We start from the raw sequence: 27,524 nt of genomic DNA, 5'->3' as shown, positions 1-27,524 counted from the left end.
GAGCCCAGTGGGATGGCATGGTCTACAGTACAGGGCCAGAGGGTCCCTGCACACCTTAAGGGTCCCTGTGTACCCTGTCTCCACATCCCATCCACAGGGTGGTCCATGGGGCCACCCATGCTGTCCCCAGCCCCGAAGAGTCATCACCCCCCATCACAGCAGTTGGCATGGAAGGGGGAGGAAGGCAAAAGCCATGCCAGGCTCGTGCTGATTTCTGCTTCTGCTTTGTAGGAGCGAGCCTGTGATAAGTAGAAACTGCCTTTCCACACCTACCTGCAGGCACAGAGACTTGTATGGAGTGACCCTCCCACACCAGGAGCTCCCGCCGCTCCCAGCCCCCTGCCATGGCTTTTGGGAGCATCACTGGGGCAGGGAAGGACCAGGCTCAGTAGGAGCAAGGGGGTCCCTAGGAAACTGGACCCTCACAGGGCAAGGAGCCGTTATCGGCTTTGCCATCAGGAATGGAGAAGGGCTGAAGGGTGTTGTGAGATATCAGCCTCAGACATCCTCTGTGTGCAAGGTTGGGTAACAGCAGAGCCGGGCTGACTGCCAGCCCCACTGGGTCTCTTGCAAAAAGTGTTGCATTAAAGGCAGCCGGGTTGGCCGGTGGTGAAAGCACAGGCTCCTTGCAGAAGAGAACCCCCCACTGATGTCCCCCTGCCACCCCAGTTCCCTCTGCCACCCTGCCCCTTGGCTCACTCCACATCCCACTCATCATGGGGCACCGGCAGTGGGATGGGGTGCTGCATCCCCAGCAGCACAGGGCAGGGGGGTTCTGTTGCCAACATTCCCCTCATCAGCATGAACTTTATAGCCTGTTTTCTCCAATTTGGCAGCACCTTCCCAGCACCTGCACCCTGCACAGTCCCAGGACATGGTGGATATAGTGAATATCCCCTCCTGCCTGCAGCCAGAGGCAGAAACAGCAGTTAAAGCCAAATGCATCCTCAGACTTCAAAGATCTCCCTCGGCAGTGCAGCCTCAGGGGGTGAATCACAGGAAAGCCTGGTGCCCCCATGGCAATGCATGAATGAGGGCTCGTGGTGGGGAGCAGGACCCTTGCTGGGGAGGTGAGAGAAGGAGCATGAGGGGATGAGCAGGGAGGGTGGGAGGCAGCCCCTGAAGGAGGGCAGAGCCTGGCCAAGGGGCAGAACACAGAGCAGCCAGGCCAGGAGCCAAGCATGGGGCAGGGTCATGTCTGGGAAGGAGCAGGATGGGAGGGTGGAACAGGCATGGGGACCAGAGGGTTGGCCCGGAGGAGGGACCGGCAGTGGGAGGCGTGGGCTGGGTGCTGCGAAGCCTGCCTGTACCCGCAGCAGTTCCTGCAGGGCTGCCTGTCCGTGCCTGCAGGCTAAGTCCTGTGCCCAGCGGGGACACCTTGGCATCACCCTGGAGCCCAGAGCGGGTCAGCCGTGGAGCCTGCAGCGTCACTGCCACCGTGCTGCTCTGCCAGACCCAGCCCTGGGAGGCTGCGGACCACGCTGCGGGGCAAGAGGTGAGGGAGAACCCCAAGGGTGGCAGGGGAGGGATGGGACAGACTTGGGGAAAGGGCCAGGATGGGGATAGTCCATGCCCACTTCCAGCCCACTGCACCAGCTAGTCCACATGGGTTTGCAGGGACAGGGACGGTGTCCACCTCCCTGTGAAGCATCACTGCCCGCGGGCACAGCCAGACTGCCCCAAAGTGCCACACCACAGCCCAGTACCCGGCACAGCCCCGCTGCCCGCTGCCTGGGCACAGGGAGGTCTCGGCAGCCAGGTCCCTGCAGGAGGCTGCCTGCTGAAGCCCCAGGCAGGACAGGCAGCAGGCAAAGCTGGCCGCAGATCCTTCGGGCCGATACAGGCACAAGAAAGGAGGAAATTGCCCCATTTCAGCACCAGGCTGCTGGGCTGCTGGGTGCCTCCTGTGGCAGAGGCACCCAGCCCACACCTGTATGGGACATCACCCTCTACACCCCCCCATGCCCAGCCCTTTCTGTAGGTCCTACATCAACCCACAGCCTTCCGGCTGCAACATCCCCATGCCCTGCTCCCCGCACCCTGCTCCCCCAGCTTCTTGGCCAGCTTGTGCCATGACCGTCCCTCCTCAACGCACGCTGGTGCGCAGCCGCTCGTCCCATGGGAAGCCCCCCGCCCACACACATACGGGGTCAGGATCACACCCCACGCACACCCCACACCCACGAGTGTGAGCAGAGGTCTCTGCTGTCTGTGCGTGCTTACTGACAGCATCTTCCCCCTCCACGTGCTCCCAGGGACACCACTGCCTCCACCGCACACCAGCTTGCCCGCACTTCCCCATGCCACTCATGCAAACCCTTGCCTGTGCAGGCAGCGGTGGGGAGCAGGCAGATGCCTGCGCAGGGGCGCGGGGGCTTGCGCAGCATGGAGCCTGGCCCGGCTGTCCCTCCATGGGCCAGGACGCGGCTCCTGCGGGAGGGGGGCAGGGGATGCGTGGGAGAGTGCAGGCAGCAGGAAGGAAGCCTGCGCCGAACAATAGAGGGAAATGGAGGAACTGGAAAAAGACCCAGTGGCAGCACAGTCAGCACAGATGGTTTAGTGTGGAGCAGCATGATTCATGGGAAAAAGGCCCTCAGCGCTCTGCAGAGAGCCCGCAGCTCTGTCCCGGGGCCGTGCCAGCAAATAATTTGGTGTTGAAGGTCCCTGGCGGAGCAGGACCTGGTGGGGGGGGGCACAGTGCTGAGCACAAGCCCTGGGCTGTGCCCCTCTGTATCGAGCTGTGGGTGCTGGCGGCGGGGTGCGCAGGGGCCCGTTCTGGCTGGGGGTGGGTGGGAGGCTATCCCCCCTCTGCCTGCCCGTGAGTCATGCTGACCTCTCCCATGCCCTCGCCAGCAGTGAGAGAGAGAGATTATGGTCTGGCCCTTCCGGCCGCAGAGCCCTCCCCGAGCTGGCCGGCACAGGAGCTCATCCCCTGGGAGGGGCCCAGCTGCTCCCCCGTTATCTGCCTCGGGCAGCCCCCTCCACCCGGACACCCCTGCCGGCTGCACCAGCTCTTGTCCTCCTCCTTCCCAGCCCCACACGCGGCAGAGCCCAGGATGCCCCAGCGGCCGGCATCTGCTGGACCACTTGCTCCCCTGTGAGCCCCCAGCCACTCTGTTCCTGTCTGAGCTCGGGTCACAGTCTCGCCAACAAAGCGGGGCCAGGATCCGGCAGCTCCGGGGAGGGGCGGAGAGGCTTGGAGCTGAGGAACAACAGGATGCTGGCTTCTTGAGCTGGGAGGTGAGCAACTCCAGGGAGAGCAGCGAGGTGGGGGGACCTTCAGGACCATCCCGCGCTCCCACCCACGGGGTCTGTGCCCTTCACAGCAGCTGAACTCCTGCCTTCATGCTGCCTTCTTACCTCCTTTCTCTCCTTCCGCAGATGATGGGCTGAGCATCCGTTGCAGAGGCACCCCAGGGCCATGAGCTCCTTGTGCGGTCCTGACTCTGATATTGCAGACTGGCTGGCCACCATTCACTTGGAGAGGTACCGGGATGTCTTCAAGCAGCATGGGTACCATGTGGCCAGAGACGCCGCCTTGCTGGATGGCAACCACCTGCAGCAGATCGGCATCACCGCCACCGGGCATCGCAAAAGGATCCTGAACTTGGCGCAGCAGACACGGATGCTCAGTCAATTCCAGGGGGGACCCGCAGCAGGAGATGCCCATTTCCGAGCCACCGAGGTCCTGGATGCCTCCCAGGCAGGCAAGGATGCCATGAAAGCAGAGCTGGGAGGGTCTACTGATGCCTTTGGGACACAACAGCACATTGCTACGCCTGCCCAGGCATCGCCTCTAGAGAAGGACCCTGCTTCTCCCCTCCTGAAGCCAGTTCCCAAGCCGAGGACAGTTTTCCCTCGCTCAAAGCCAGAGCAGAGCTTACCGCCCGTGCCACCAGCACGTGCCACGGTGCCAGCACACAGCCCAGGTAGCGACAAGGAGCCTGCTGCCTTTGTGGTACTGGAGGGATTTGTGCCAGGGGAGAGCTCCACGGATTTGGATAGCCCGGAGCCCACACCAGCATTGCCGGCTGGCCCAGGGGCAGCCGTAGCCATGGGCATGGGAGCATCCAGGCTGCGAGCGCGGGAGAGCGCTCGGGAGGAGACACGACTCCCCCCAGCTCCGGATCATGGACAAACCCTGGAGGCATCGGAGAAATCCCCCCCGTCTGCCCCATCCATCCCACCACGGCACAGCCACAGGGTCCCGGCAGCTAAGCCCAGCCCGGGCAGCGTGCCAGAGGGTCACCCCGTGTCCAGCCCTCCCCTGCCTGCTGCAGCTGCCCCAACCAGGAGAGATCCCTCACCGTGCCCCAGGGCAGCCTCGCAGCTGGGCTCAGGGCAGGGCAGGCTGGAGATGGTGTCCAACGTCATCTATGAAGGACTCGAGCCCCCGTCAGCACCCACTGAGGACTCAGGAGGGGCGGATGGTCCCCAGGGTCAGGGTGTCGCTCAGCCCCCGGTTCTGTCCCTGCAAGAGCTGACCCAGCCGGACGACAAGCCTGAGTAAGCAGATGCTTTCCCTCACCCCAGGGAGCAGAGGGAAGGTGCAGAGCAGCCAGACCCGAGGATCCAGAGAGCGCCCCACCCCCGGGACCCCATCCCCAGCCTGGCCCTGCCTGCCTCTGGGTGCTGACAAAGCCCCTTTCACTACCCTCCCCGTGCCTTCCCCAGGCTCTGCATGGAGCGGTCCTGCAGGGCAGCTGGGATCCCTCTTTGCTGACAGGGTGGCCCTGGGCCCCCGGGTGGGTCCTTCTCATTGGGGGAAGAAGCTGCTGCCCCTCCTTTGCCCCCCCCCCCCCCCCAGGCAGCAGGGCTAGGGCTCCCCAGCATGGTGAGGGGGTGGCTGAGTGACGGCTCTGGGGCTGGCTCCTACTGGGAGCAAAGTCGGAGATGTTAGAGGGTGGTGAGCTGGGATGGGTAATACCCAGCAGTCCCAGGAGACGCAGCCCAGCAGGTCCCAGGGTGGGGAGGAGAAGGGAGCAAAGAGGGAGCTGGGAGCAGGGAGGGGATGCTGCACATCCCAGGGGACAAAGCCGGGCTCAGCCGCAGTCAGGCACAGCCTCCAGCCCCTGTAAGCTAGACAGGAAAACAAGGTGGAAAAACCCTGAAGGCTCCCACCCCATCCTGGCCACAGCCACAGTAACCCCTCTCCTGTTTTCCAGCAGTCCCGGCTGGCCTGGTGGGGGCCTGCCCCCCATCCCGCAGAGACCCACCGGCAAGGCAGGTGAGAGCCCCCAGGGCACCGGTGCACAGTGGGGAACTCCCAGTGTCCCCAAGGAAGGGGGGTGAGGAGGACACCCACCCACCCTGCCTTTCCCCCAGGTCCTGCCCCACACAGGGACCAGGGTGTCCGTGGGTCAACACAGGGCCCAGCACCACATGTATTCAGGCTGGCATCTCTGTTATGCCAGATGCCCTGGATGTTGGGGTGTGCTGTGGTGGGCTCAGTGGGGGGGTCTCCCTCCAGGGTTGGCAGTCCTGGCTGGTCACTGCTCCACAGCAGGCACTGCTGACTGCCTCTCCCTCCCATGTCTCTGCCCACAGAGGTCAGCGACCAGCCCATCAGCCCCTACAGCGAGACCATCTTTGGACATGTAGCCCCATCCCGGGAGCAGAAGGTGAGAGGAAACTGTGGGGATGGTGGCTGTCCCCTGCCATTGCTCTGCATCCCACCAGTGGCTGCAAAGTAGGGAGCTGCATCTGGTGACACCGTGGTGCTGGGCAGTGCCTGGCTGAGCATCACTGCTGGGGTGGGAGACACAGGCTGAGACCCCGTGCCATGGGCCAGGCATGTTGAGGAGGTCTGGGATGGGAGAAGGCACAGAGGAGAGGAGAGGAGATGTGACCAATCTCTCCTCCCAGGGTGTTGGCATCTCCTCCGATCAGAGCTACGAGGCAGTGTCTGAGCTGGACCTGGAGCGAGAAGCATGCAGGTAGGCATCACCTCCTCCAGGCTGCAGGGGGTTGGCTGGGCTTGGGGTCTGGGCTTTGCACGCCATGGGGACAGGGGACACCCCTGGGGACAAACTGAGAGGTGGTGGAGGCTTTTCCCCCAATGTAGAGCCTATCAGGAACACCTGGGATCAGGTCAGCAATCTCAAGAAGAGCCAATGGGCTCAGAGATGAGAAGGAGCCGTGCTGGAGGATGGCTGGGGCGTGGGGGGCAATGCTTGCCAACAGATGCTCTCGGTGGGCAGCTGGGGCAGTGCCAGTGGCACTGGGCACCTGGACTCTGAGCGGAGCCAGTATTCGGCCACTGGGAACAGGGAAACACCACGGCAGACAGGGATTGCTCAGAAATGGGATGGCTCTGGGCTCCAGATAAAGGGATGTGCGACCTCCAAAGGCTCCAGCATCATCAGATTAGCATTTGCTGATCTGTCACACTGTGGTGGACAGTGAGATTGTGAGGAGCACCTTTAAAATGCTTTTGAAATGTACTTTCCATAACTCCTGATAGCATCTCAGAAAGAGGAAGGAAAGCTGCTCTTCCCATTTCGGATGGGGAGGGTTCCTTTTCCTGTGTTGCTTAGAGAGGAGGAGGCAAGCTGCAGCTCTGTGTCCTTCAGCTCTGCCCGTGGCCTTGCTGGCCAGTGCGTCCCCATGCCCCTGCCTTTCTGGCCCCAGTGTTGGTGGGTCCAGCCCATCTCCTGTTCTGGGTGTGAGTCACTGCAGTGTGGCCTGATCCAGCGTCACAGCCAGACATTGCAGCCAGATGAGAGCCAACATGGGCCATGGGCAGGGAACTGCAAATACCTGGGAACAGGAGTTTTGTAAACAAAAATACTGAAATCTGCTGTGGAGCCTCTGAACGAGCAGTTCAGAGCGGGGCTTGATGCTGGCCTGTGGGTCAAAGTCTCCATCCAGCGGCTTCCAGGGAGCTGGGATTCAGAGCATCCCAAAGGCATCGGCCAGGCACTTGCAGCCCTGGACCCACCAAGGACTTTGCAGCCTGGTCTTGCTGAAAAGAGACAGGATGCGACTGTCAGCAGCATGTCAGAGGCAGTGGTTCACAGTTTTTTTCTCCCAGCCTGAGCACTAAGGTGGTTGGGGTGTGGGGAGTTGAACAAGAGACAGAAAAGCCTCTGAGGACTTTTTGCATTGTGCTCATGGACACCATTGGGCAGCTGCTCCAAAGCTTTCCTCCCCAGACTAGCACCACCAGTCCGACCATGTTCCCCCTGGAGCAGAGCTATGGGCTTCTGCTCGGCTGCTGAGCCACTGCTAGCCAGCCCCAGCCCCAGCTGCTGCTTCTGTGGGACCTCCCGATCCTCCTCTTCAACACTGGTGTTTCTCCAGTTCAGCTAGTTACTCTTCCTGCTGACTGGCACCTGGTCACTGGGACAACGCGAGCATCTCCTTCAGCCCACCAACCCACTCATTATGGGAAATATTTCCCACTCCCAAACTTCAGAGAGGCCCTCCCGCCTCTTTGGCACAATATCTTCCTCCTACCTGAGATAACTCCTCTCGCTCTGTTCTGGGGGAGTTTCACACGGACCATGCTGCTCTCTGGCTTGAGGTCTGGGCAGTGAGTGTCAGTGTTAGAAATGGGTAGAGCCACCTTGGCCAGAAATGAGATATCCTGAGCAAAGAGGAAGAGGAATGCAAAGTTCCCCTTAAAACTGGGAGCTGGGTCTCTGAAGATCCAGCAGTGCCTGGAGTGTAAGGTAGGATTTGCCCGTTCTGACGCTGAGCACTGTCATCCAAGCTGGTGATGCTCAGCTGCCTGAAATGCTGGTGCAGAGGACAGCATCTGCCCCACTTCAGGCATCAGTCTCAGCAGGAGAGAGATGGTGGCATAGCAGTGCCCATGTTACCCCATGTAGCTCGGGGGACTGGGTCAGACAGTGAGTCGTCAGGCATCATGGTGAGGATGGTGAACCCTGCCCTGGTCTGCATTGAGATCCACGATGAGATGATCCTCAGGCAGATACCTACCCAGTCTGCTTCTCCCCACACCTCAAGGCATCTTCCATGCGGGAAAAGAAACACTGGGAATAGTGTGTCCTTGACAGCTTATTCCTTATCTCCCTACCTACCTTCAGGTGCCCACTCACAGGTTGATTGTCTGGCCCATGACCCTCAGCTGAAGTGACCAGATCCATCAGCAGCTCCTTGGTCCCCTCACCACCAGCAGATCCCTTTCTTCCATCACCCATCCTCCATCTTCCACCAGCTCTCCCACATAAGCACTGACAGGCTGAGACTGCTCCAACTCGGTGCACCTCAGACATCACCCTCCAGGCTCAGCTGACCTGGAAACACCCTCTCCTTGCCCTGGGGACTCATTTGGCCCTAAGATTAGTTGCCTTCACTGCCTGACATCAACTGAAAAGGGAGATGACTTGGCCTTTGCAGACTTGTTTCTTGGAGGCTTCCTCCACCAACCCTGTCCACAAGGGCAGAACTGGGACTTGGCCTGCATCTTGGTGTGCTCCTGGGCTGCTGAGACACCCTACTCCAGCTGGGCCATGGGCTTTGCTCATCCCTGCTAGTTGCTGCTTGTCCTCCAGCTCTTTATGATTTCAGTGACTGTAAATCATGGCTCAGGAAGGGGCTATCATGGAACTTTCCCCCTTTTTCTCTTGCCCATTCAGCGGGTCTGTCTTCCAGTTGGCTCTGGCACACAAGGTTGATGTTCATCTGTGACATGCTGAGTCCTTCAACCACCCTGCTCCCTGACCAGTCCCTCCTGAAGAAGCTGGACACCAGGCTGTGAATCCAGCCAGATGAATAGCCCTGCCAAGGCTCTGTTATACTAATTATACAGCAATTTTCACTGTGCTCTGAGCCTCCAAGGCACCCATGGCCATTTCTTGTCTTTCTTGCAGACACTGAAGCCAAACAGGCCATTTTCCCTCTCCACCCACCTCCTCAGCCCCACACACCATCCCACTTCCCTGGAGCCGACCCCTAGCCTGGGTGGCTGCAGCCCAACATCCTCCCAGGCAGATTTCATGTCTTGCTTCTGTCCCACATGGTTCAGGGATATCTGATGTCCAATGGCCTCATAAGGTGCCTGTCCAGGGTCAAAGCACAGGTGCATGCACTGCCTTGGCTCCTACGATGAGGCAGTGCTCAAAACTGGGTATTTGGAGCATTTATAGTGAGGGGAGTTGTTTGCAATCATTCTCCTGCTCCAAAAGCATTTCTAGCACATGGACTTGTGCTGGAGGTGGTTTCTCATATTCAGTAACCCCCAGTGGGTTTCTCCTCCATAAATTTCTCCTACAACATCCCATGGTGAGGAGTCCCACAGGTCAGCCGATCCTTTCCCATGTGGTTCTGCACCTTGCTTCTGCTGGCTTTATCTGATGTCACCCAGCTCCTGTGACTGAAGCAGTGGTGGCCAGGAGATGCCTTTCTGCCCTCCTCTTGCTGCTCATGACTTCAGAAACCTGCCCCCATCACTCACCCTTTCCCCACTGGAGATCCACAGCTTGTTCAGGTGCTCCACAGACAGAAGCTGTGATAGGCTTGAACCATCTTTGTTGCCTTTCTTGGAGCCTTTTCTTCATCCTGGCACTGGATGCCACAAGTCACCCAGTGGCACAGGTGTTCTTGTGCTGGTGCTGAGGTGTCCTGGCTGCCATGACCCTCTTCCTGCCTGTCACCACTGCACCTGGGCTGCTCCCTTGTGAGCTCCTGGGACCGTCAGACATTTTCCAGCACATTTCCTTTTCGGGGAGAGAAAAGCGTCTGGCTGAGGGCTGAGGGGAAGGGGCAGGCTTAGCTGTTTATTTTTATAATTTCCTTTTATTGTTACGGCTGGAGAGTCTCACCAGGCCTGGCTGAGGATTTTAGCATGGCTACCCAAGAAAAGGAGATGGATGCAGGAGATCCACTGGCCCATCTGTCTATCCCGATCCCTTTGCAAAACACTTTGGCTGGACGTAAGAGCTGGCAGGAGGGTGTTGTGCCAGAAGGACCTTCCTGGTGCCATGAACACCGGAGGTGTAGAGGGAGAGGGCAGGCTGAGACCCCTGGTGAGGAGGTAGCTGGTATGGGTGTAGAGCAGGATGCAGGACTGAGGAGCTGCCTGGCTTCAGTTTCCTGCCTGTGGAGGAATGAAGAGAGGAAGGAGGTGATGCCAAGGGTTTGAAGATGTGTGGTGGCCTGTGTGGTATTACCCAAGGTGGGAAAGCCCATTTCTCCAGCTAGCCACAGCCTTGCCATTGTGTAGGACTGGCTGAGCCTTGGGCTGTTGGTGTCCATGGGGCTCATGAGCGCAGAGCCCTTGTCCCACCCTGCTCATGGAGATGCAAACACCTACATCACTGGGTGCCCTGAGGAGCTCAGGATGGGGCCAAGAGCAGTCTGAGACATCCCCAGATGGGACAGCATTGACCAGGACCCTGCACAGTGAGCAGCTGTGCTGCCGCAGCTGGGCTCCCTCACAGCCCCATTTCTCACAGGACAAGCAGCGAGTGCAGCAGCGAGGGAAGGAGCGAGGATGAGGAGACCCGGTCCCGGCTCATCAACCGCATTGTTCAGAATGACACAGAGGGGTACTCTACCGTGGAAGCACCACGGGCTGAAGGCACATCGTTCAGCCTGCCAGCCCATCTCTACCCAGATGAGGTCCTGGACGACCTCACCATCTCCCCTTACGCCAGCTTCACGTCACTCTCTGAGCCCCGACCCACCATGCTCAGTGGCTGGCTGGACAAGCTCTCCCCACAAGGGTACGTGCCCACCCATGGGACAGTCCTCACAGGTAAAGCCCCCTTGGGTAAGACTAGTGATATGGGCATACTGGTCACCATGCTGCTTGGAGCAGCAGGACCTCCCCCACAGAAGGAGGACTCTCTTGGATGCCCCAGCTGTGCAGCCACGCTTGGGGGAAGGGGGGGGGGGTGTCTGTGAGCAGATGTGGGGTCCTCAGGGGGATCGTCCCCTTCCCAACAGCAAGTTTTTCTGTCATCCCAATAGGAACTATGTCTTCCAGAGGCGCTACGTCCGTTTCGACGGGAAGAACCTGATGTACTTCAGCAGTGAGAAAGTACGAAGGGGCAGGATGCGGGCAGGGTGGGGAGGCTCCATTGTGCCACTTAAGCAGGGTGCCTTGACACCACATGAGCTGCCATATCCCCTTTGCCTCCCCTTGTCCTTCTGTAAGGAGCCAGCACTGCTTTACCATCGCCAGGGTGGAGCAGCCATGGCCCCTGTGCCTGGGAGGCTCTGAACACAGCCTTACGCCATAGGAAGCCCAGGGTAGCAAGGGTCCCTGTGTCAACAGGGAGCAGGCGAGGGGGGTCCTGCTGGCTCACAAGCCCTGGGGCAGACTGCAAAGGGGGGATTCCCAACCTGAATCCTCAGCTCCTGCTCAGCTCCTGATGCCCCTCAGGCTGTGCTAAGAGGGAGCACCCAGCCGAGCATCTGGGGGATGTGGAAGATGTGCTGCATTGGAGGAACTTTTCTCGTTGTGGGCACTGGCACTGTAGGTTAGGTGTATGGGACGAGACAACAACACTTTCCTGTCCCACGTCCTCCTGCAGGGGCTCTGCATGGCCCCATTAGGCCTGCTGCAGGGTGCTGGTGGCTGCCGTGCCACCTGGGGTGACAGGCACTGCTGCCCCAGTCCTGCAGCACAGCCAGCTGGGCTGACCCCATGTCAGTGGCACCCATGCAGAAACAGGTACCATGCATGGCCCTGGAGCAGCCACTATTGCAGGAGCTTGCAGGCATCCCTGCCACCCATATGGTTATGTCACTAGCATGCCTGGCAAGGCAGGTGCTGGGGTAGCTGGGTTATGGAGATGCCCTGCAGGAAGGGTAAAGGAAGGTAACCTTGCCTGGGGGTCATTCCAGGAGCCCTACCCCAAGGGGGTGATCCCGTTGTCCGTGATTGAGATGGCTCGCTCCACCAAGGACAACAAGTTCCAGGTCTTCACCAGCCACCGGATCTTTGTCTTCCGTGCCGAGAATGAGGGTAAGCGAAGACCCGGGCCAGGGCCTGCCAGTCTCCAAGGAACTGTCCCTGCCTCCCTCCTCCAGTCAGAGCATCCCGGAGGCAGCTCTCACCCCATCCCCAAAATATCCAGCCATGATGAGCGAGGGGACCTCTCCCCTGCCATGCCTGCTGGGTGCTCTGCTCCATGCCAGGCCTGTTGGGAAGGGCTCAGACCTGGTCCCTCATGCCTGATTCCCAGCCCAGAGGAATGAGTGGTGCTCCACACTGCAGAAGAAGGTGATGGACCAACGCCTGGTGGGCTCCCGGCCCCGGCCCACCAACACTGCTCACTGCCAGAAGTCAGGCATCCTGGAGCTGAAGGGTCAGAAGTCCAAGGTGTTCGCAGCCCTGAGCCTGCCCGAGATGTGGCTGTACAAGAGCGAGCAGGTTTGTGGCTGGACCAGACACCCCGCTGGCACAGAGGGCTGTGCCAATGGTGGAAGGGATGAGAGCGATGGGGGAGCTTAGCCAGGGCCTGTGCCAAAGGGAGAGCAGAGAGGAAAAGGACGGGCGGGAGAAAGGGAATGGCAGAGCAGAAAGCTGGAGATCCTGCACAGGGCAGCAGTAGTGGGACCCTGGGCTTGGAGATGCAGCAGGTACCAGAAGTGGACACCCCTCCCAATCTCCTTGCTATCACCAAATTATCTTCATCTCTGCCAGGCACTTAGGTCTTAGTCGCACCAAAGCATCCCAATCCATCACAGGACAGGTGGATCAATGACCATGAATACCTGCTGCAGCATGCGCTTGCCCCACAGGAGGCAGGAGGTCTCTGCTGGCCTGTTCCACCCTGCCTGCTGCCCACGGAACTCCCCACATCCTACCTGCTGAATTTTCTCAGCACGTCTGGGTTTTTTCCAGTCACCTTGTTTCCAGTTTGCCTAGTGTACACTAAGCAGCATCAAGCCTCTGTGGTTTTTGCTGAAGTTGATATTTGCTTTATGAGTGTGCCTGTCTCAGTGGGGACTCAAATCCCCAAAATACAGGGACTTACTTGAATGGTCAAGTTTCAGGGGCTGTGAGCAGAACTTGCTTTTCATTTTAAGGCATAATGTATTTGCAGGATGCTTTATGTCAGCCCACGAGATGGCTGAGAGATGTGGCAGGGTACCAGGTCTGGCTTGTCCAGGCAAAGCAGGGGTGGGATGCTGGGAGTGCTGGACACAGCTCCCTAGCTCCAGCCCTAGTATCATGGGCATGTCTGGGGTGGTGTGTCCGCCATGGCCACAGTGCTGTAGAACCAACACCAGTGTCACTCTGAATTGCAGTTCTTTAAAATGGGCATTGGCATCTGCTTGATTGAGATGCGTGGCTCCACCATCCGCGAAGCCAAGAACCGCAGCTTCGAGCTCATTACCCCCTTCAAAATATTCAGGTATCCCAGGCATCCAGATGGAATGAGGTGGGGGGAGCAGCCAGGTGCTGGACCCAGGTGCTGGTTGCTCCAGGCCCCTGAGTTTTGGCTGTGCTGGTGCTCATAGCTTTGTGGCGGAGTCAGAGCGGGAGAAGCGGGAGTGGATGGAGGCCCTGCAGGAGGCCATAGCTGAGATGCTTTATGACTACGAGGTGGCAGAGAAGATCTGGTCCAACAAAGCCAACAAATACTGTGCGGACTGCTGGGCTCAAAGTCCTGACTGGGCATCCATCAACCTGTGCGTGGTCATCTGCAAGCAGTGTGCAGGCCAGTATATCTCCCTGGGGGCACATGGGGGTCCCAGCAGGTGTGGGCTGGGCCTGGTGGGCAGGCAGGGTGCTGGCTGGGGTATAAGTACAACTTGGGTACCAGTTGCCCTGGCAGAATCAAGGGGTGCTCACTCTCCTGCTCCCCGCAGGGCAGCATCGCAGCCTGGGCTCCAACATCTCCAAGGTGCAAAGTCTGAAGCTTGACACCAGTGTCTGGTCCAATGAAATTGTACAGGTAGAGGCACTCAGGATGGGGTGCTGGGACACACATGGCATGCTCAGGGGCCAGGCTGCTTCTCTGGACAGGGCAGCAGTCCCACAGTATCCCCCAGGATGCAGGGACACGGGGCATCCTGCTCCTCCCAGCTGACCCTGGTGCTTGCCATGATCATGGGACTCTCCTGCAGCTCTTCATTGTGCTGGGAAATGATCGAGCCAATCGGTTTTGGGCAGCTCACCTCCCTACCACTGAAGCTCTCTACCCAGATGCCAGTGCCGAGCAGAGACGGGACTTCATCTCCCGCAAGTACCGAGAGGGACGGTACCGCCTGCCCCATCCCCATTACCCCACTCAGGAGGACGTGCTCCAGGTAGGGACCACCTCAGGGTGCAGACAGGGTGCTGGGGTGCTGGAAACCATCCCAGAGCTCTGTGTCTGAGATGCCAACACCTCCTGCTTGGCTGCGTGCACCTGCACCCTTGTGCCAGGCACTTCTGGGGGCTCAGGTAGGAGGCTGTGCTCTGCTTTGGCTGCCTTCGAGCACCCCTGGCAGCAGGCTGGGGGTCTCCGTGAGCTGGGACGTGATCCCTACAGGCACCTGTATCATCCCAGGCACTGTGCACTGCGGTGGCAGGACCAGCCCTGCTCAAGACCATCCTGCAGTTCTTCTCGTCCTCGGAGGCTGGGCTGACAGCTGACCCTGCTGCCTGCGAGGTGGCCCCAGGGGCCGACCCTTGGTGGCGACCAGAAAGCAAAAGGCCCAGGAACCATTCAGGTAACAAGGACCCTTGAGCCCCATCTGGCTGTGATGGGGAGGCCTCCTCCTTGCCACTGCCCTTGCGCCCCACAGCACGCCCCAAGGCTGGGGACAGCCAAGGCATCAGGTGCTGTGGCTCCCTGGGGGATCTGCCTGCCCCACTACTCCCCTCTTTTGGGATGGGGAAAGGCAGGGCGTTCCTCTGGAATCCCTTTTCAGGGAACCCCATGCCTGGCACACCTCCTTGCCTACACCTGCATGAGTGGGGTCTCCCTGCCCCTCCAGTACCCACACTTTGGTGGGTGCCTGCTGCCACCCCACTCTCAGCACTGCTTCCCACAGGGAGCACCCGCACACAGGAGCTGGGTCCGGAGGGTGTCTACAATGAGATCACGCAGCCAGTGACACACAGCGGGTATCTGTACCGGGCCACAGCCCCCCACAAGCTCCCAGGTGCCAAGAAGAGCAAAGAGGGTAAGTGTGGGGAGTGTGGAAGGGCAGCCAGTGGGGTGCCCACCCCGGTGCCGCTGACCTCCCTGTCCCGCAGACTTCCAGCGCACATGGTGCTCCCTGGAGAGAGCCCTGCTCTTCTTCGAGTCAGAGAAATGCACTGAGCCCCTGGGCCACATTGAGAGCACGGACCTCATCTCCCTGGGTGTGAACAGAGCCCAGGCACTCACCAGCCCTGGCCCCACTGAAAGGTACCCCAAGCTGTGCCCCCACCACATGCCCAGAGAGCCTGTGGGCATGCAGAGAGCAGGGACAGGCACTGTTCCCTGCTTGGTACAATGGTCTGGTCTAGTTCTGGGTGCAGGTTCGGGGTAGGGGGCTGCCCTGATGGGCTGGGTCATCTTCTTCAGATTTCGCTTCACCCTTGAGCTCTTCCTCACCGGGGAAAAAGTGCACCAGCTGGGAACTGATGGGCCTGAGACGCTGCAAGCCTGGGCCAGCGCTATTGGCAAGGTGAGCCAGCCCCAGCACTGGCACCCCATGCCTCTGGTGGGTCCCTGGACTCTGTCCCTGCTTCCCCATCATGATTCCTCCCAGCTCCCCATGCTCTTCATCCTCTATGGCAAGCACCATCCTTCCCTTTGCAGGGGTTCCCATCCTCCCCGCTGACCTGCTGCCATCTTCGTGGGGGTCTGCGCTCGGGGGCTGAGCCCTGTCTTTAGCCAGCTCATCTCTTGCTCTGTCCCACAGTGGTTCACACCCGTGAGCTGTCACTGCCTGCTGGGCTACGAGTTCCAGCGTGTGGGCCAGCTGCGCTACAAGTGCATGCTCAACCCTGAGCGGTGGCAGCAGGCCTTCTTCATCCTGCAGAAAGCCCACCTCTTCATCTGCCCCACCGAGGATGACGGGGCTGAGGACAGCATCAACCTCCGGCGGCTGCAGGAGCTCAGTGAGTGCCATGCTGCAGCCAGGGACAGACACCATGTGGTGGGTGGCCATGCGTGGCTCTGACCCCTCTACTTCTCACCCCAATGCAGGTGTGGTTCCCCCCATGGATACCCCAGAGAAGAAGGAGCTACTGATCCTGGTGGAGATGGGGAGGTGAGTCCTGGTCACAGGAACGATGGGGAACAAACAAAGCAACCTCAGCAGGCTGCCTGGGGCAAAGACACTCATGCATGGGTTGGTGCTGATCCTAAACCCACGGTAGGGATGCTACTGGGACAGCAGGGCTGTGGCCAAGGAGCTTATAGACATCACCCCAGCCTTGGGTCTCTTACCAGGGTAGTATGTCAGCTTGACTGTGCCTGTCCCAGAGCCAGGCTGTGCTTATGGGCAGAAGGGGATAACCTGTACCCGCCAGCAACCTTTATTCCCTCTTTTCTGCCCTTGTTGTTCTCAGGACATTTTACCTCCAGGGCTTGTCACGGGCGGACTCGGCAGCATGGTACACCGACATCCAAGCATCGGCAGGGGGCCGGGGTAACGCGCTGCGGGACCAGCAGCTGAGCCGGGGGGACATCCCCATCATCGTGGACAGCTGCATCGCCTTCATCACGCAGTACGGTGAGCCCAGTGCAGTGGCGGCACAGCCAGAGCATCCTCTGACACACATGGGATGGCCAACAGGTCCAGGCAGGAGGCACTGCTCTTAGGGCACCAACCTCGTTGAGGATTCTCTGGGCAGGATTGGGCCCCCGTGACCCCATGTACCTGCCCCAGGGTTGCGGCATGAGGGGATTTACCGCAAGAATGGAGCCAAGTCCCGGATCAAGGTACTGATGGAGGAGTTTCGGCGGGATGCCCGCAATGTCAAGCTGCGCATCAATGACAATTTCATCGAGGACGTCACTGATGTGCTGAAGAGGTTCTTCCGTGAGCTGGAAGACCCTGTCTTCACCCTGGAGCTGCACCCACAGTGGAAGGAGGCTGCAGGTACCTCCTTCAGCTGACCCTTGCTCCCACGCTGGGCTGCCTGCCAGGGACCCCTGGGGCCAGTGACCCTCGGGTCAGGGTCCTGGGGCCAGCCCTGGTCCCATGTCAGCTCTGTATCTGTTGGATTCAGCAATGGTCCATGACTTGTTTTCCTCCCTCCAGAAATCTCCTCAAAACCCCAGCGCCTGGAGCGGTACAAGGACCTCATTCATCGCCTGCCTCGCCTCAACCACAAGACCCTGGCTGCGCTCATCGGGCACCTCTACCGGTCAGTCAGCCACCTCCCTGCAAGGTCCCCTTGTCCAGCTGGGGTCCTCAAAGCCAGCCAGCAGCATGGGGTCTCCCTGCTGCCCAGGGAATGCTGGCTCCCATCCCTGCGAGCCAGAAAGAGCCCAGTGCCTGTGCCCTGCCCCACCAGCCTCCCAGCTGGTGCTGGGGTGTGCTGGGGCATGCTACTCTGGGATATCTCAAATGTTCCCAAAGTCATCCTGCAGCAAGGGGGAGTGACGGGAGGTTTGGAAGTAGGGGACAACCCCTGTAGGATGTAAACATCACCCAGTGCCCAAAAAAGAGGGAAAAAACCAAATTCCCATCCCTGAATCAGAGTATGAGGTGGGGCTGTTGTCTGGTTTGATAGCAGCTGGAAGTCCCCAAAACAGGAACTGGCCAGCTTGAAGTTCCCACTGCTGTGGAGCTGGGGAAAACCGGGCTATTTTTCAGGAGAGGTTGTATGAGGCAGAGGAGGGTGGCTGGGGCTGAAACCCCATCCAGAGTGGAACCAGCCCCTCACCTCTATCCTCCTTGTCCCAGGGTGCAGAAATGTGCGGACCTCAACCAGATGAGCACCAAAAACCTGTCACTGCTCTTTGCACCCAGCCTTTTCCAGACTGATGGCAAAGGGGAGCATGAGGTCAAGGTGATGGAAGACCTCATTGACAACTATGTCAGCATCTTCAACGTAAGCTCCCTGCAGGGGCCTTGCCAGACCCCTCCATGCTGGGTCTGTCCATCTCCCCTTGTATCCACCCATACTGCCCACCTCTGCCTCCCCCTGCATCCCTCCATCCTGGCCATGTGTCCTCAAGCCGTACCGAACTCCACATTGACTCCATGTGTCTCCCTTCTCACCCTGTGCACCCTTCCTCCTGCAGATTGACGAGGACCAGGTATCCCAGATGGATCTGGAGAACAGTCTGATCACTACCTGGAAGGACACCCAGGTACTAGGGATGTTGCTTGCCAGCCCCCATCATGTCAGGGACCCCCAGGCTGGTGGGACTGCCTGGAGGATGGGGGCACTTCCAGCTGCCCAACCTGGGTCCCCACTGTCCTACACCAGATATCTGGGGAAGGACCTTCCCCCACTTGTCTCCCCTTCACGCATCACCTTGAGGCTCTTGCCCAGGGGACAAGCAGCCCCAGCTGCCTGGGACACCATTGCCAGCCCCTGGGGAGAGGGGATGCACACAGCACCCATGCCAGCATGGCACCAATGCCACTTACTCTTCCCCCAGCTCTCACAGGCAGGGGACCTCATCATCGAGGTGTACCTGGAGCAGAAGCTGCCCGACTGCTGTGTCACCCTGAAGGTGAGTCCAAAAGAAAGGCTGTGCTGGAGGAAGCGAAGAGGGATGCAGGCTCCTGATGCAGCCTGTCCCTGGGACCCATCCTGCCACCACCCACTGCAGCTCCCCATGTGTCTGGCCCCAGGTGTCCCCCACAATGACAGCAGAGGAGCTCACCAACCAGGTGCTGGAGATGCGCAACGTGGCGGCCAGCCTGGACATCTGGCTGACCTTTGAGGCCCTGGAGAACGGGGAGCTGGGTGAGTATGGTGGGAATGGCATGGGGGATGCTTTTAGCATGGCTGGACTGGTGAGGAGGAGGTGTGGAGTACTGGGGGGTGGCTTGCTAGCAATGGCGGGAGGAACTGGGACTGGCACAGGCAAGGGGACACAGCGGTGAAAATGTCCCTGCCTCCCCAGAGCGGCCCCTGCACCCCAAGGAGAAGGTGCTGGAGCAAGCTTTGCAGTGGTGCAAGCTCCCAGAGCCCAGCGCTGCATACCTGCTGGTGAGGAAGGTCCCCATTGGCGAGGGGAGTTGTCTCTTCACAGGTAAGGCAATCACAAAGGGTCCCAGCCCCTAGGTGTGTCCCCAGAGGGGGACAGCTCTGCCTGGTCTTCCCCTTGCCCTGGCCACCACCCTGCAGCCATCAGGGGCACATCCCTGAGACCCACAGTGGGATCGCCCTGCAATACCCCCTCACATGCTCCCAGTCCCCCTGACCCCCATCTCCCCACACTGGGCAGGCATCAAGCGTGAGACCCCCAAGTGTGGGCTGCTGAAATGCCGTGAGGAACCCCCCAAGCTGCTGGGGAACAAGTTTCAGGAGCGCTACTTCGTCATCCGGGACCGGAGACTGCTGCTGCTCAAGGAAAAGAGGGTACAAAGGGGATGCTGCAGGGAGGGACCTGCATCCCAAGGGCAGGAAAAGAGGCAGGGAGGGGGAGCCTAGGGACAATGGCGGCATGGTGGTGACTGTCCTCCTGGCAGGGAGGCTGGCACCAAGCTGGGCTGACCCAATGGATCTCCTTCCCCAGAGTGCCAAGCCAGAGCGGGAGTGGCCCCTGGATGCAGCCAAGGTTTACATGGGCATTAGGAAGAAGCTGAAGCCACCAGCCCAGTAAGTGGGACCTTCCCTGGTTATGGCCATGAGGCATACATCCCTCAGTCCCTGCACCCAGCACATAAATACAGCCACTGGGGGCACGCCAAGCCCCACCAGGACCCAAAACCATGACAAGCCTGGGCCTGTGGGGCGAGCTCAGCTCCCTGCCCCACTGCCCGCAGACCTTGGGCTGTGTCTGAGCTTGGCAGTGCTGCCCCACAGCCTGTCTCTTCTTTTCACTAGGTGGGGTTTCACACTGACCCTGGACAAGCAGCAGCTGTGAGTATCTGCCCCTGCTATCCTGGGGTGGGGGGATGTTGAGATCTGTCCCCAGTTTTAGTGGGGGTGAGACAGCCAGAGGAAGTGTTACAGGGTCCTGGGGGTCAGGGCAGAGCTGGTGCCTGGTAAGGGCGCTTGAGGGACAGAGTGGTGGGGCCACATGCTCCCTGACACAAGGTAGGGGCTGGGGTCAATCCATCTCCATACCACTCACCCTTCCTACCTCTCCATCTGCACCAGCACGCCTGGGAGATGTGCCTTCCAAGCACACAGCACCAGGCTCCAGAGGGACCTGCCCACCCTGTCCAGGTGTCTGTGTTACCTGCATGGCTGTGCTGCTTGCCAGCCTTCATGAACACTGCTCTGTGTCCCCACACACTCAACACCAGGTGTTTCTCTACCCTGTACTGAGCTGGGCTCCCTGCCCCAGCCTCCCTGGCACCACTGGGTGGCCAGGCACACCCATGTATCCTGCTGATCCTGTCCCCATTTTCCTGATGCTGCCAATGCTGGGGCAGCTGCTGAGCACGTCACCTGCCCCCAACATGGGGCTGAGATGTTCTTCTAAGGACAACAAGGGCAGCTGAGCCAAGGTGCCTCGTGGGTACCCAACGAACTCTTGCCTTGCCCTGAAGCAGCAATGTGGGCATGCAGAGAGTTTCAGTTACACTCTCTGGGTGTAGTTGTGACTGACAGCCCCAGGCTCACAGGCAAGGTGACAAGAGGATATGGGCCCCACTGCTCCCTGGCAGCTTCTCAGCTGACTTCTCTGCAGGTACCTGGTGTGCTCGGGACAGGCTGAGCTGTGGGACTGGACCACTAGCATCCTCAAGGCTCAGGTGGGTGCAGGCTGGCCACGCCACCCGGCTGGGCTGGGCTGGGACAGGAGGGGGCTGGCAGGGCAGCTCAGCATGACCCCCCCCTCCCTGCCCTGTCCTTGTGCACAGCATGATGACCTGCGCCCTGTGATCATGCGCCGGCGCTCCTCCTCAGACCTCGCCAAGCAGAAGTTCGGCACCATGCCGCTGGTGCCCCTGCACGGGGACAGCACTGACACCACCATGCTCTCCGCCAACCAGACCCTGGTAAAGCCCCACAGCTACCCCTGCCCACGGGTGCTCCTGCACCCACCCAGGTCCATGCACCTGCCCTGAGACCATGCACCCACCCCTGGGCCCTGGACGTGGGTGCATGCTGCCTAGCACCAATGGATGCTTTGGGTGTGTGTCCCTGTGCTCGACGGTGTGTTTGCATGCTGCATGCTGTGCTCGTGTCCGTGGCAGCTTTCCGTGCATGCAGGGCCCTGTGAGGGCACATGGGGTGCTGCGCCCCACTACCCGTCCTCTACCTGCCGAGGCATCTGTGACCCTGCTCCGCACTGTCATGTGCTTATCTCTGCCCGTCTCCTCTGTTTCTAGCGCCGCCTGCACACGCGAAGGACTTTGTCCATGTTCTTTGTAAGTACCCATATCGTGGAGCACATCTGTTGCTGGCTTTGCACCGTGCCTCCTGGCTACGGCAGCAAAGGTTCACCTGCAGCGTCCCACCTGCACTAGGAGACATGCCCAGGCCATCTTGCCAATGCTGTGTGGCAGAGGAGGGAGTGCCCATTGCTCTGGGTGTCCCACACCCAGGGATGGGGGTCCCTCCATGGTCCTGGTGTGTGCAAGCAAGACCACAACAGTCTAGCCCAGTTTCCAGACCCTCTCCCATTGGGCACGCATTGCCCAGAGGGGATCGACATAAGAAATGCAAGGAAATAGTTCTGGGTCCTCCTCGCCGTCAGGTTATTTCTGCAGGGGCCACCTGGCTGGACCTCACCTCACCTGGCTTTGTACTCTGCATGGGCACCTATCTGCCCTCCCCACCCCAGACCACCTCTGCCAAGGAATGCTGGGCTGGTGCCACAGTCTGGCGGCATGAACCATGCCTCAGCAGGCACCAAAATGCTCACCCTCCATCAGTGATGGGGGAAGAAAGGGCAACGGTGCCTGAGACAAAAGATGCAATGGAGGGTGGGTCCCCTGCAGGGATCAGCCCCACAGCGAGGGGGCAAGGGTCCCTGGGCAGCGCCCGAGTGCAGGGAGGGCAAGGTGAGGGGGGATGAAGGGGTGTAGCTGAGCGGTGCGGACAGTGCCCCTCACCCTGACCACCCGCCCTCCCCCAGCCCATGAAGATGCACCAGGACTCCCTGGAGGAGCAGCAGGAGAAGGAAGTGGACGCCGATCCTGTCTATGAGGAGGTGGGCAACTTCCCTGAACTGGCCACGCTGGAGCTGGGGCAGGGGCTGCTGGCAGACCTGTCGGCCGTGCCCCCTGTGGACAGGTCCAAGAAGCCAGCTCCGTTCCCTGAGCAGCCCCCGGCCACGGCGCTGCGCTCCTCGTTGCCCGCCAGCCCAGCCCAGAGGGTGGCGGGTCTCCCCGTCACCAAAGCCCTGTCCCTTGAAAGGGGTTTGAACCTGGAGAGCGACAGAGCTCCAGTCCAGGGGCTCAGACCCACCAAAACGGCCTCTCTGGAGAGGAACATGGAGCCTTCCCTGGCACTGGCTGGGGACTGGGAGCAGGCAACCACACCAGGGAGCAGTCCCAGTATGGAGACTTCCCTGGAGATCTCCAAGAAGAGGAACATGCAGTCTCCCTCACCTATCAACAACAAACTCATCCAGGAGCTCAGCAGCGTCATCCTCAGGAAGAACGAAGGCCAGCCACCGGAGCCAGGCCAGCCAGTGACGTGACCTGCCATGCCGAAGGGGTGGCCACCAACCTGGGGGTCAAGTCGTGCCCAGCGGCAGTGACAATGGATACCCCATGCTCCCACATCATGGAGTCCACACCTTCCTCCTCCTCCTGACCCTGGAGGTGGGCTGGAAGCAGGGACTGGTGAGGACCAGGGGACTAGTGGGAACCAGGATGCTGATCTGTGGTACTCCCTCTTGGGAGGGCTGGGGATGTTACCACATGTGCTCTTGCTCATGGGTGGCACGTCTGTCATCGGGCCCAGCACCGAGGGAAGCAAGTAACAGGGAAAATAAAAGCAGAAATATGGTGCCTGCACATTTCGGCAGCATGGCACGGTGTCAGGCAGGGGGGCATGCAGTGCCTGACAGCATGGGGGAACACAGCATGATGTCCCCTCTACAACACTGGGTCCGTGGGGCAGGGTCAGGACTCCCAAGCCATCCCCCATTTCCCTTCTTGCATCTACCATGGCATATTTTGGGTGGGGGTCAACAGAAGCAGGGCTGGCTGTGTGTGCCCAGCACGTAGTCCTGGCGATGGAGGACGGCTCCTGCTCAGCTGGGGTATTTATACCTGTTCCTTCCACCAGCAAGGAGAAATAAAGGTTTATTTGTACTCTGGAGGGTTTGGTCACTGCAGGAGGAGTGGTGAGGGATGCCAGGGTCTGGCAGGTGGGAAGATGGGGGTGCCAGAGCCAGGTACCCAGCCGAGGGACCCATGGGATGGGGACAGTGCCAGTGGCATCAGAGGAACTGCAAAACTGGGGCAAAGTCCTGGTGAACCTCAGATCCAGGGTGGGATTTTCTGCCCAAGTCTGCTGCCAGCCTGGGACAGCACAGCACTTTGTGTTGGGCACCAAGCTGCAGGATGCCCCCTCCCTGGGGCAGGGGAACACTGCCCAGTACCCCCTAGCCCTACCTAGAGCTGGCTCTGCTTGCTGGACCTCAGGGGCAAGGCTGCCTTCTCCAAGACCCTCCCTACCAAGGTCTTGAGCCCCCCCCCAGGCAGCAGCTGCCTGCATCCCGGACTCAGCCCTGAAAATTCTGGGGAGACATAAAAGTAAACAAAGGGATTGAAGCAGTTGTTGAAGGCACTGAGCACCAGGGCCAGGGCATACCAGATGTAGGTGATGTTGGTGCACCCTGTGGCCTTCAGCATGTAGTGGATGAAGAGCCGCACATTGCTGGGGGTGAAGCAGAGGATGAAGACCAGGAGGACCAGGGCCAGGACATGCACCACCTGCCCATAGCATCTCCCCTTGGCCAGCAGCCATGCCACGATGCAACTGTAGGAGGTGGTCATGAGCACGAAGGGCAAGCCAAAGCCCAGCCCCACTAGGGAGACAAAATAGTAGATAAGGAACACTTTCTTATCCTTTCCTAGGACATTGTGGCACATTGTGATGTTCAGGCTCAAGATATGATTTGTCTGGGGGTGCAAAAGCAGAGGGCTCATGCCCACCCCCGCCACCAGTTAGATGCCCACACAGACGCCCACCTTGCCCTACGTCCAACTGCAGCCCTTCCACAGGAACAGGTGGACCATAGAGATGTAGCGCTCCTAGCCAATGCAGTTGAGGAAGAAGATGGAGCTGTACATATGGCCACAGAAGAAGGCCACCATGGTGTGGCACAGGTAGTCCCCAAAGAACCAGTGATTGCCCAAGAGGTGGTAGGAGATCTTGAAGGGGAGCAGGAGGACAAAGTCCTGGTCAGCACTGGCCAGGTTGAGGAGGAAGAAGGTGCTGGAACATCTCCTGAAGGTGGTCACCAGGACCCAGCAGGCCAGAGTGTTGGCCAGCAGCACCACGAGCAGGACCACAGAGTAGAGGGCAGGGAGGACACAGGTGGTGAGGGTGCTGTTGAGAAAAGCTTCCACAGAGGCACTGGGGCACGTCGTTTCTTCTTGGGGAGTGAAGGGGATCAAGACTTGCCCTTTGTCAGGCACTGTGGAGGATACAAGGCATCAGGCTCAGCAGAGAGCCCCCTCCCACTGCCCCTTCCCACTCAGGACCACGCAGAAGATGTCACCCCTCCTTGCAGAGCCACCAGCAAATGCAAGAGCTGGCATCTCCCTGCCCCATGGCAGGGGCAGCTCAGGACACAGAATCCCTTAACATTCTGGCACCCTCACCATGAGGAGCCATGCCACATCCTGCGCTGCCCACGCCGCTCTCCTGGCAGTGCCAATCCAGTGGTGCCAGCCCAGCTGGGCACCCTGCCTGCAGCCCAGACAGGCTCTGCTCCTGCGTGTCGTTGTGGGGACGCACGGCTCCGCTGACGTTCCTCTTCCTACCGAGCCCAGCACTATTGGACCCCTGCAACCCCATGGGATCAATAGGGCAGACAGGAAACCCATGCCAGGATAGGGTCAGGATATGGCCACCCATGCCAGGATGGGAGATGTTGCCCCAGCAGGGCTCCTGCCTCCTCCTCCTCCTGGCCAGCGCCCCCAGCTCAGCCCCCAGTCACAGCTGGGGCTGCACATGCCTCCTGTCTTCCTGTGGTCAGAGGCTTTTCACTGCATGCTCAGAACAAAAGTGAAGAACAGCAAGATCCCAGGACACCAGACAAACAACTCCTGATCAAATCCTTTTTCTGGCTTGCTCAGAAAACACAGCTAGGCTCTGCTCCCCTGCAGGTCACCCCTGGCTCCAAAAGCTCTATCCAGGTCGTCCCCAGGACGCCTGGCCCTAGGGGGCCCCAGTTACATCCAACAGGTTTCCCGCACCTCTGCCACCTCTCTGCATCCAGGGGACAGGAGAAATTCAGGATACAAGAGCATTAACCTGATTTTTGCTGCGAAAAGGGGAAGGGGTGGCAGGATTTCAGGTCTTCACTTAGGTTTGCAACATGGACACTCAGGGAAGGCAGCAGAGCAGTGCCCTGAGCTTTCACTATGACACCCAGCTACCCCCTCCAAGTATTCCAGGACACAATAGCTGGGTATCCCAGCGAGGCCTCCCTGACCTGCCCCATCACCCCCCAGACCCACCAAGGCACGCACTTGGGGAGAATTGGATGGCTGAGCCAAGCCAGGTGCAGCTGAGCAGGAGGGTGATGCAAAGACAGCAGCTGGGACATCTCTGCAGGGTGGCCTCTGCACAAGCTGGGTCTGCACAAATGCCACAGGCAGGGCTGGTCCCACCGTGCGTCACCGTGGCAGGACAGGCACTAGCCCCCTCCCTGCTGGCACCCTTCCTCTTTCTCCTCCCCATCGTGCCTGCATCCTGCCCATGTCCCCGTGGTGCAAGCAGCCAGACAGGAGGTGGGGAGCACAAGATGACCACCAGCTGCCACCACCACCGAGCACCTGGGGGGCGTCACTGAGGCCGGGGTGATTTCCAGCCACTAGTACAGAATGGCACGCTGCAGGTAGGAGGAAGCAGACATAAGGCAGCCATCAAAAGACTGTTGTGAACCATAGCGGGCAGGTGGAGCTGTGCATGCCCCAGGCATGTACAGCTGGCTCCCAGTTCAGTGATGCAGCACCCTGGGGACTCAGGGCACTCTGCCTGCCCAGCCCTGCCAGGACCAGACATCCCCAGGGATCAATCACCTTGTTCGGCCTGAGAAGCCAATGTCACCCTGTAGATGGGGCCGCCCTGCATTGTCCCACTCTGCTGTCCCCTTCTTGCCACCAAACTGGGTGCTGGGTGGCCCCTGGTCCATTTTCCTGGCTCCCTCCTGCAGCAGAGGGGCCATGGAGGGGAATAACAGACCTGGTGACACAGCCCCAGCCCAGCCTTGTGCATCAACATGCATCAGGGGAAGCAGGACGTGCAGCTGACCCCCAAAATGTCAGGGAAAGAGCAAGAAGGTAACAAAAGGGACAGCAAGGAGATCCACAAGCTCTGCAGGAAGCACAGGCAGAGAAAAAGCAGGACAGAAAGAGAAGTGAGAGCTGAAGGGGATGAGAGGGGGATGAGAGGGGGACAGAGGGATCGGGGGACAGATGAGGAAATGACTGGCTGGGGAGCCCTCGTGATTCCAGGTGCCTCCCACTGAATGCCACTGCTTGGCATTGCGCCCGTGTGCCCATAGCAGTGTCGAGCCAAGCCAGGGGCCCTATGTCCTCCATGTGACACGAGACCCCATGTGTCCCTGTGCCTGAGGCCTGACGCTCCACTGCCCCACATGCCCCCATACCCCAGGATCAGTGCCCCAGCACCCCACACCTCCCTGTGCCCCTGTACCCCACTCATCTCAGGATGAGTGCCCTGTGTGTGCTCATGCACAAGGACTTGGTCCCCAGCATTCCCAATGTCCCTGTGCCCCAGCAATCCCCACACCCCCCCGCCCAAGGACATGAGCCCCAGTGCCCTCCATCACCTCATCTCCCCATGTCCCAGTCTCCCTGTGTTCCCTTGACCCCACGTCACCGTGTTTCTGTCCCCCTACCTCCCCATCTCCCCATGTCCTTGTGTCCCCATATCCCCATGTCCCCATCTCCCTGTCTCCCCATGTCCCGTGTTCCTGTGTCCCCATGTCCCCATGTCCCCTTGTCCCCATGTCCACGTGTTCCCGTGTCCCCACGTCCCCTTGTCCCTGTGCCCCCATGTCCCCTTGTCCGCATGTCCCCATATCCCCGTGTCCCCGTGTCCCCACGTCCCCGTCTCCCCATGTCCCCGTGGCCCCATATCCCCTTGTCCCCTTGTCCCCGTGTCCCCACGTCCCCGTCTCCCCATGTCCCCGTGGCCCCATATCCCTGTGGCCCCTTGTCCCCATGTCCCCGTGTCCCCACGTCCCCGTCTCCCTGTGGCCCCGTGGCCCCATATCCCCTTGTCCCCTTGTCCCCGTGTCCCCACGTCCCCGTATCCCCATGTCCCCGTGGCC

General features: G+C 60.0%; 2 protein-coding genes across 5 annotated transcripts; one reads left to right on the top strand and one right to left on the bottom strand.

Annotated features, from left to right (window-relative positions):
- The first annotated feature begins 1,285 nt into the window (after positions 1-1,285).
- ARAP3 (ArfGAP with RhoGAP domain, ankyrin repeat and PH domain 3) lies at positions 1,286-23,283 on the top strand. Of its 4 annotated transcripts, XM_049829764.1 has the most exons (35): positions 1,286-1,495; positions 3,382-4,506; positions 5,166-5,227; positions 5,548-5,621; positions 5,866-5,936; positions 10,422-10,691; positions 10,939-11,008; positions 11,818-11,938; positions 12,159-12,346; positions 13,228-13,334; positions 13,441-13,640; positions 13,792-13,877; positions 14,050-14,232; positions 14,475-14,637; positions 14,962-15,093; positions 15,167-15,320; positions 15,480-15,582; positions 15,820-16,018; positions 16,107-16,170; positions 16,472-16,635; positions 16,792-17,004; positions 17,167-17,272; positions 17,815-17,962; positions 18,156-18,224; positions 18,519-18,593; positions 18,715-18,829; positions 18,990-19,118; positions 19,314-19,447; positions 19,605-19,687; positions 19,916-19,951; positions 20,727-20,790; positions 20,899-21,036; positions 21,370-21,408; positions 22,119-22,193; positions 22,617-23,283. In XM_049829764.1, exons 2-35 carry the CDS (start codon positions 3,422-3,424, stop codon positions 22,683-22,685), a joined length of 4,989 nt encoding a protein of 1,662 aa, XP_049685721.1. In that variant the 5' UTR covers positions 1,286-1,495; positions 3,382-3,421; the 3' UTR covers positions 22,686-23,283. The 4 variants fall into 4 exon arrangements, with proteins under 4 accessions (XP_049685721.1, XP_049685720.1, XP_049685718.1 ...); XM_049829763.1 differs by having other exon boundaries at positions 5,169-5,227; positions 22,119-23,283; XM_049829761.1 differs by having other exon boundaries at positions 22,119-23,283.
- A 324-nt stretch (positions 23,284-23,607) lies between these two features.
- Positions 23,608-25,906, bottom strand: LOC126050771 (proteinase-activated receptor 3-like). The gene is given in 2 exon segments (XM_049829091.1): positions 23,608-24,635; positions 25,696-25,906. Coding segments are annotated over 2 exon segments (1,239 nt in total).
- Positions 25,907-27,524: the final 1,618 nt, after the last annotated feature.

The sequence above is a fragment of the Accipiter gentilis genome, chromosome 26 (assembly GCF_929443795.1).
Source record: "Accipiter gentilis chromosome 26, bAccGen1.1, whole genome shotgun sequence".
In the NCBI taxonomy this organism is placed as follows: Eukaryota; Metazoa; Chordata; class Aves; order Accipitriformes; family Accipitridae; genus Astur; species Astur gentilis.
This window is presented reverse-complemented; position numbering and strand designations above follow the sequence as displayed.

What these genes read in the sequence shown, in the direction of transcription:
- ARAP3 (XM_049829761.1), top strand. Translation starts at nt 3,422, where the DNA reads ATGAGCTCCTTGTGCGGTCCTGACTCTGATATTGCAGACTGGCTGGCC. An exon ending in AAGGCCCAGGAACCATTCAG is followed by an intron (nt 14,638 to 14,961) that starts GTAACAAGGACC and finishes TGCTTCCCACAG; the next exon opens with GGAGCACCCGCACACAGGAG. An exon ending in CGCCTTCATCACGCAGTACG is followed by an intron (nt 16,636 to 16,791) that starts GTGAGCCCAGTG and finishes TACCTGCCCCAG; the next exon opens with GGTTGCGGCATGAGGGGATT.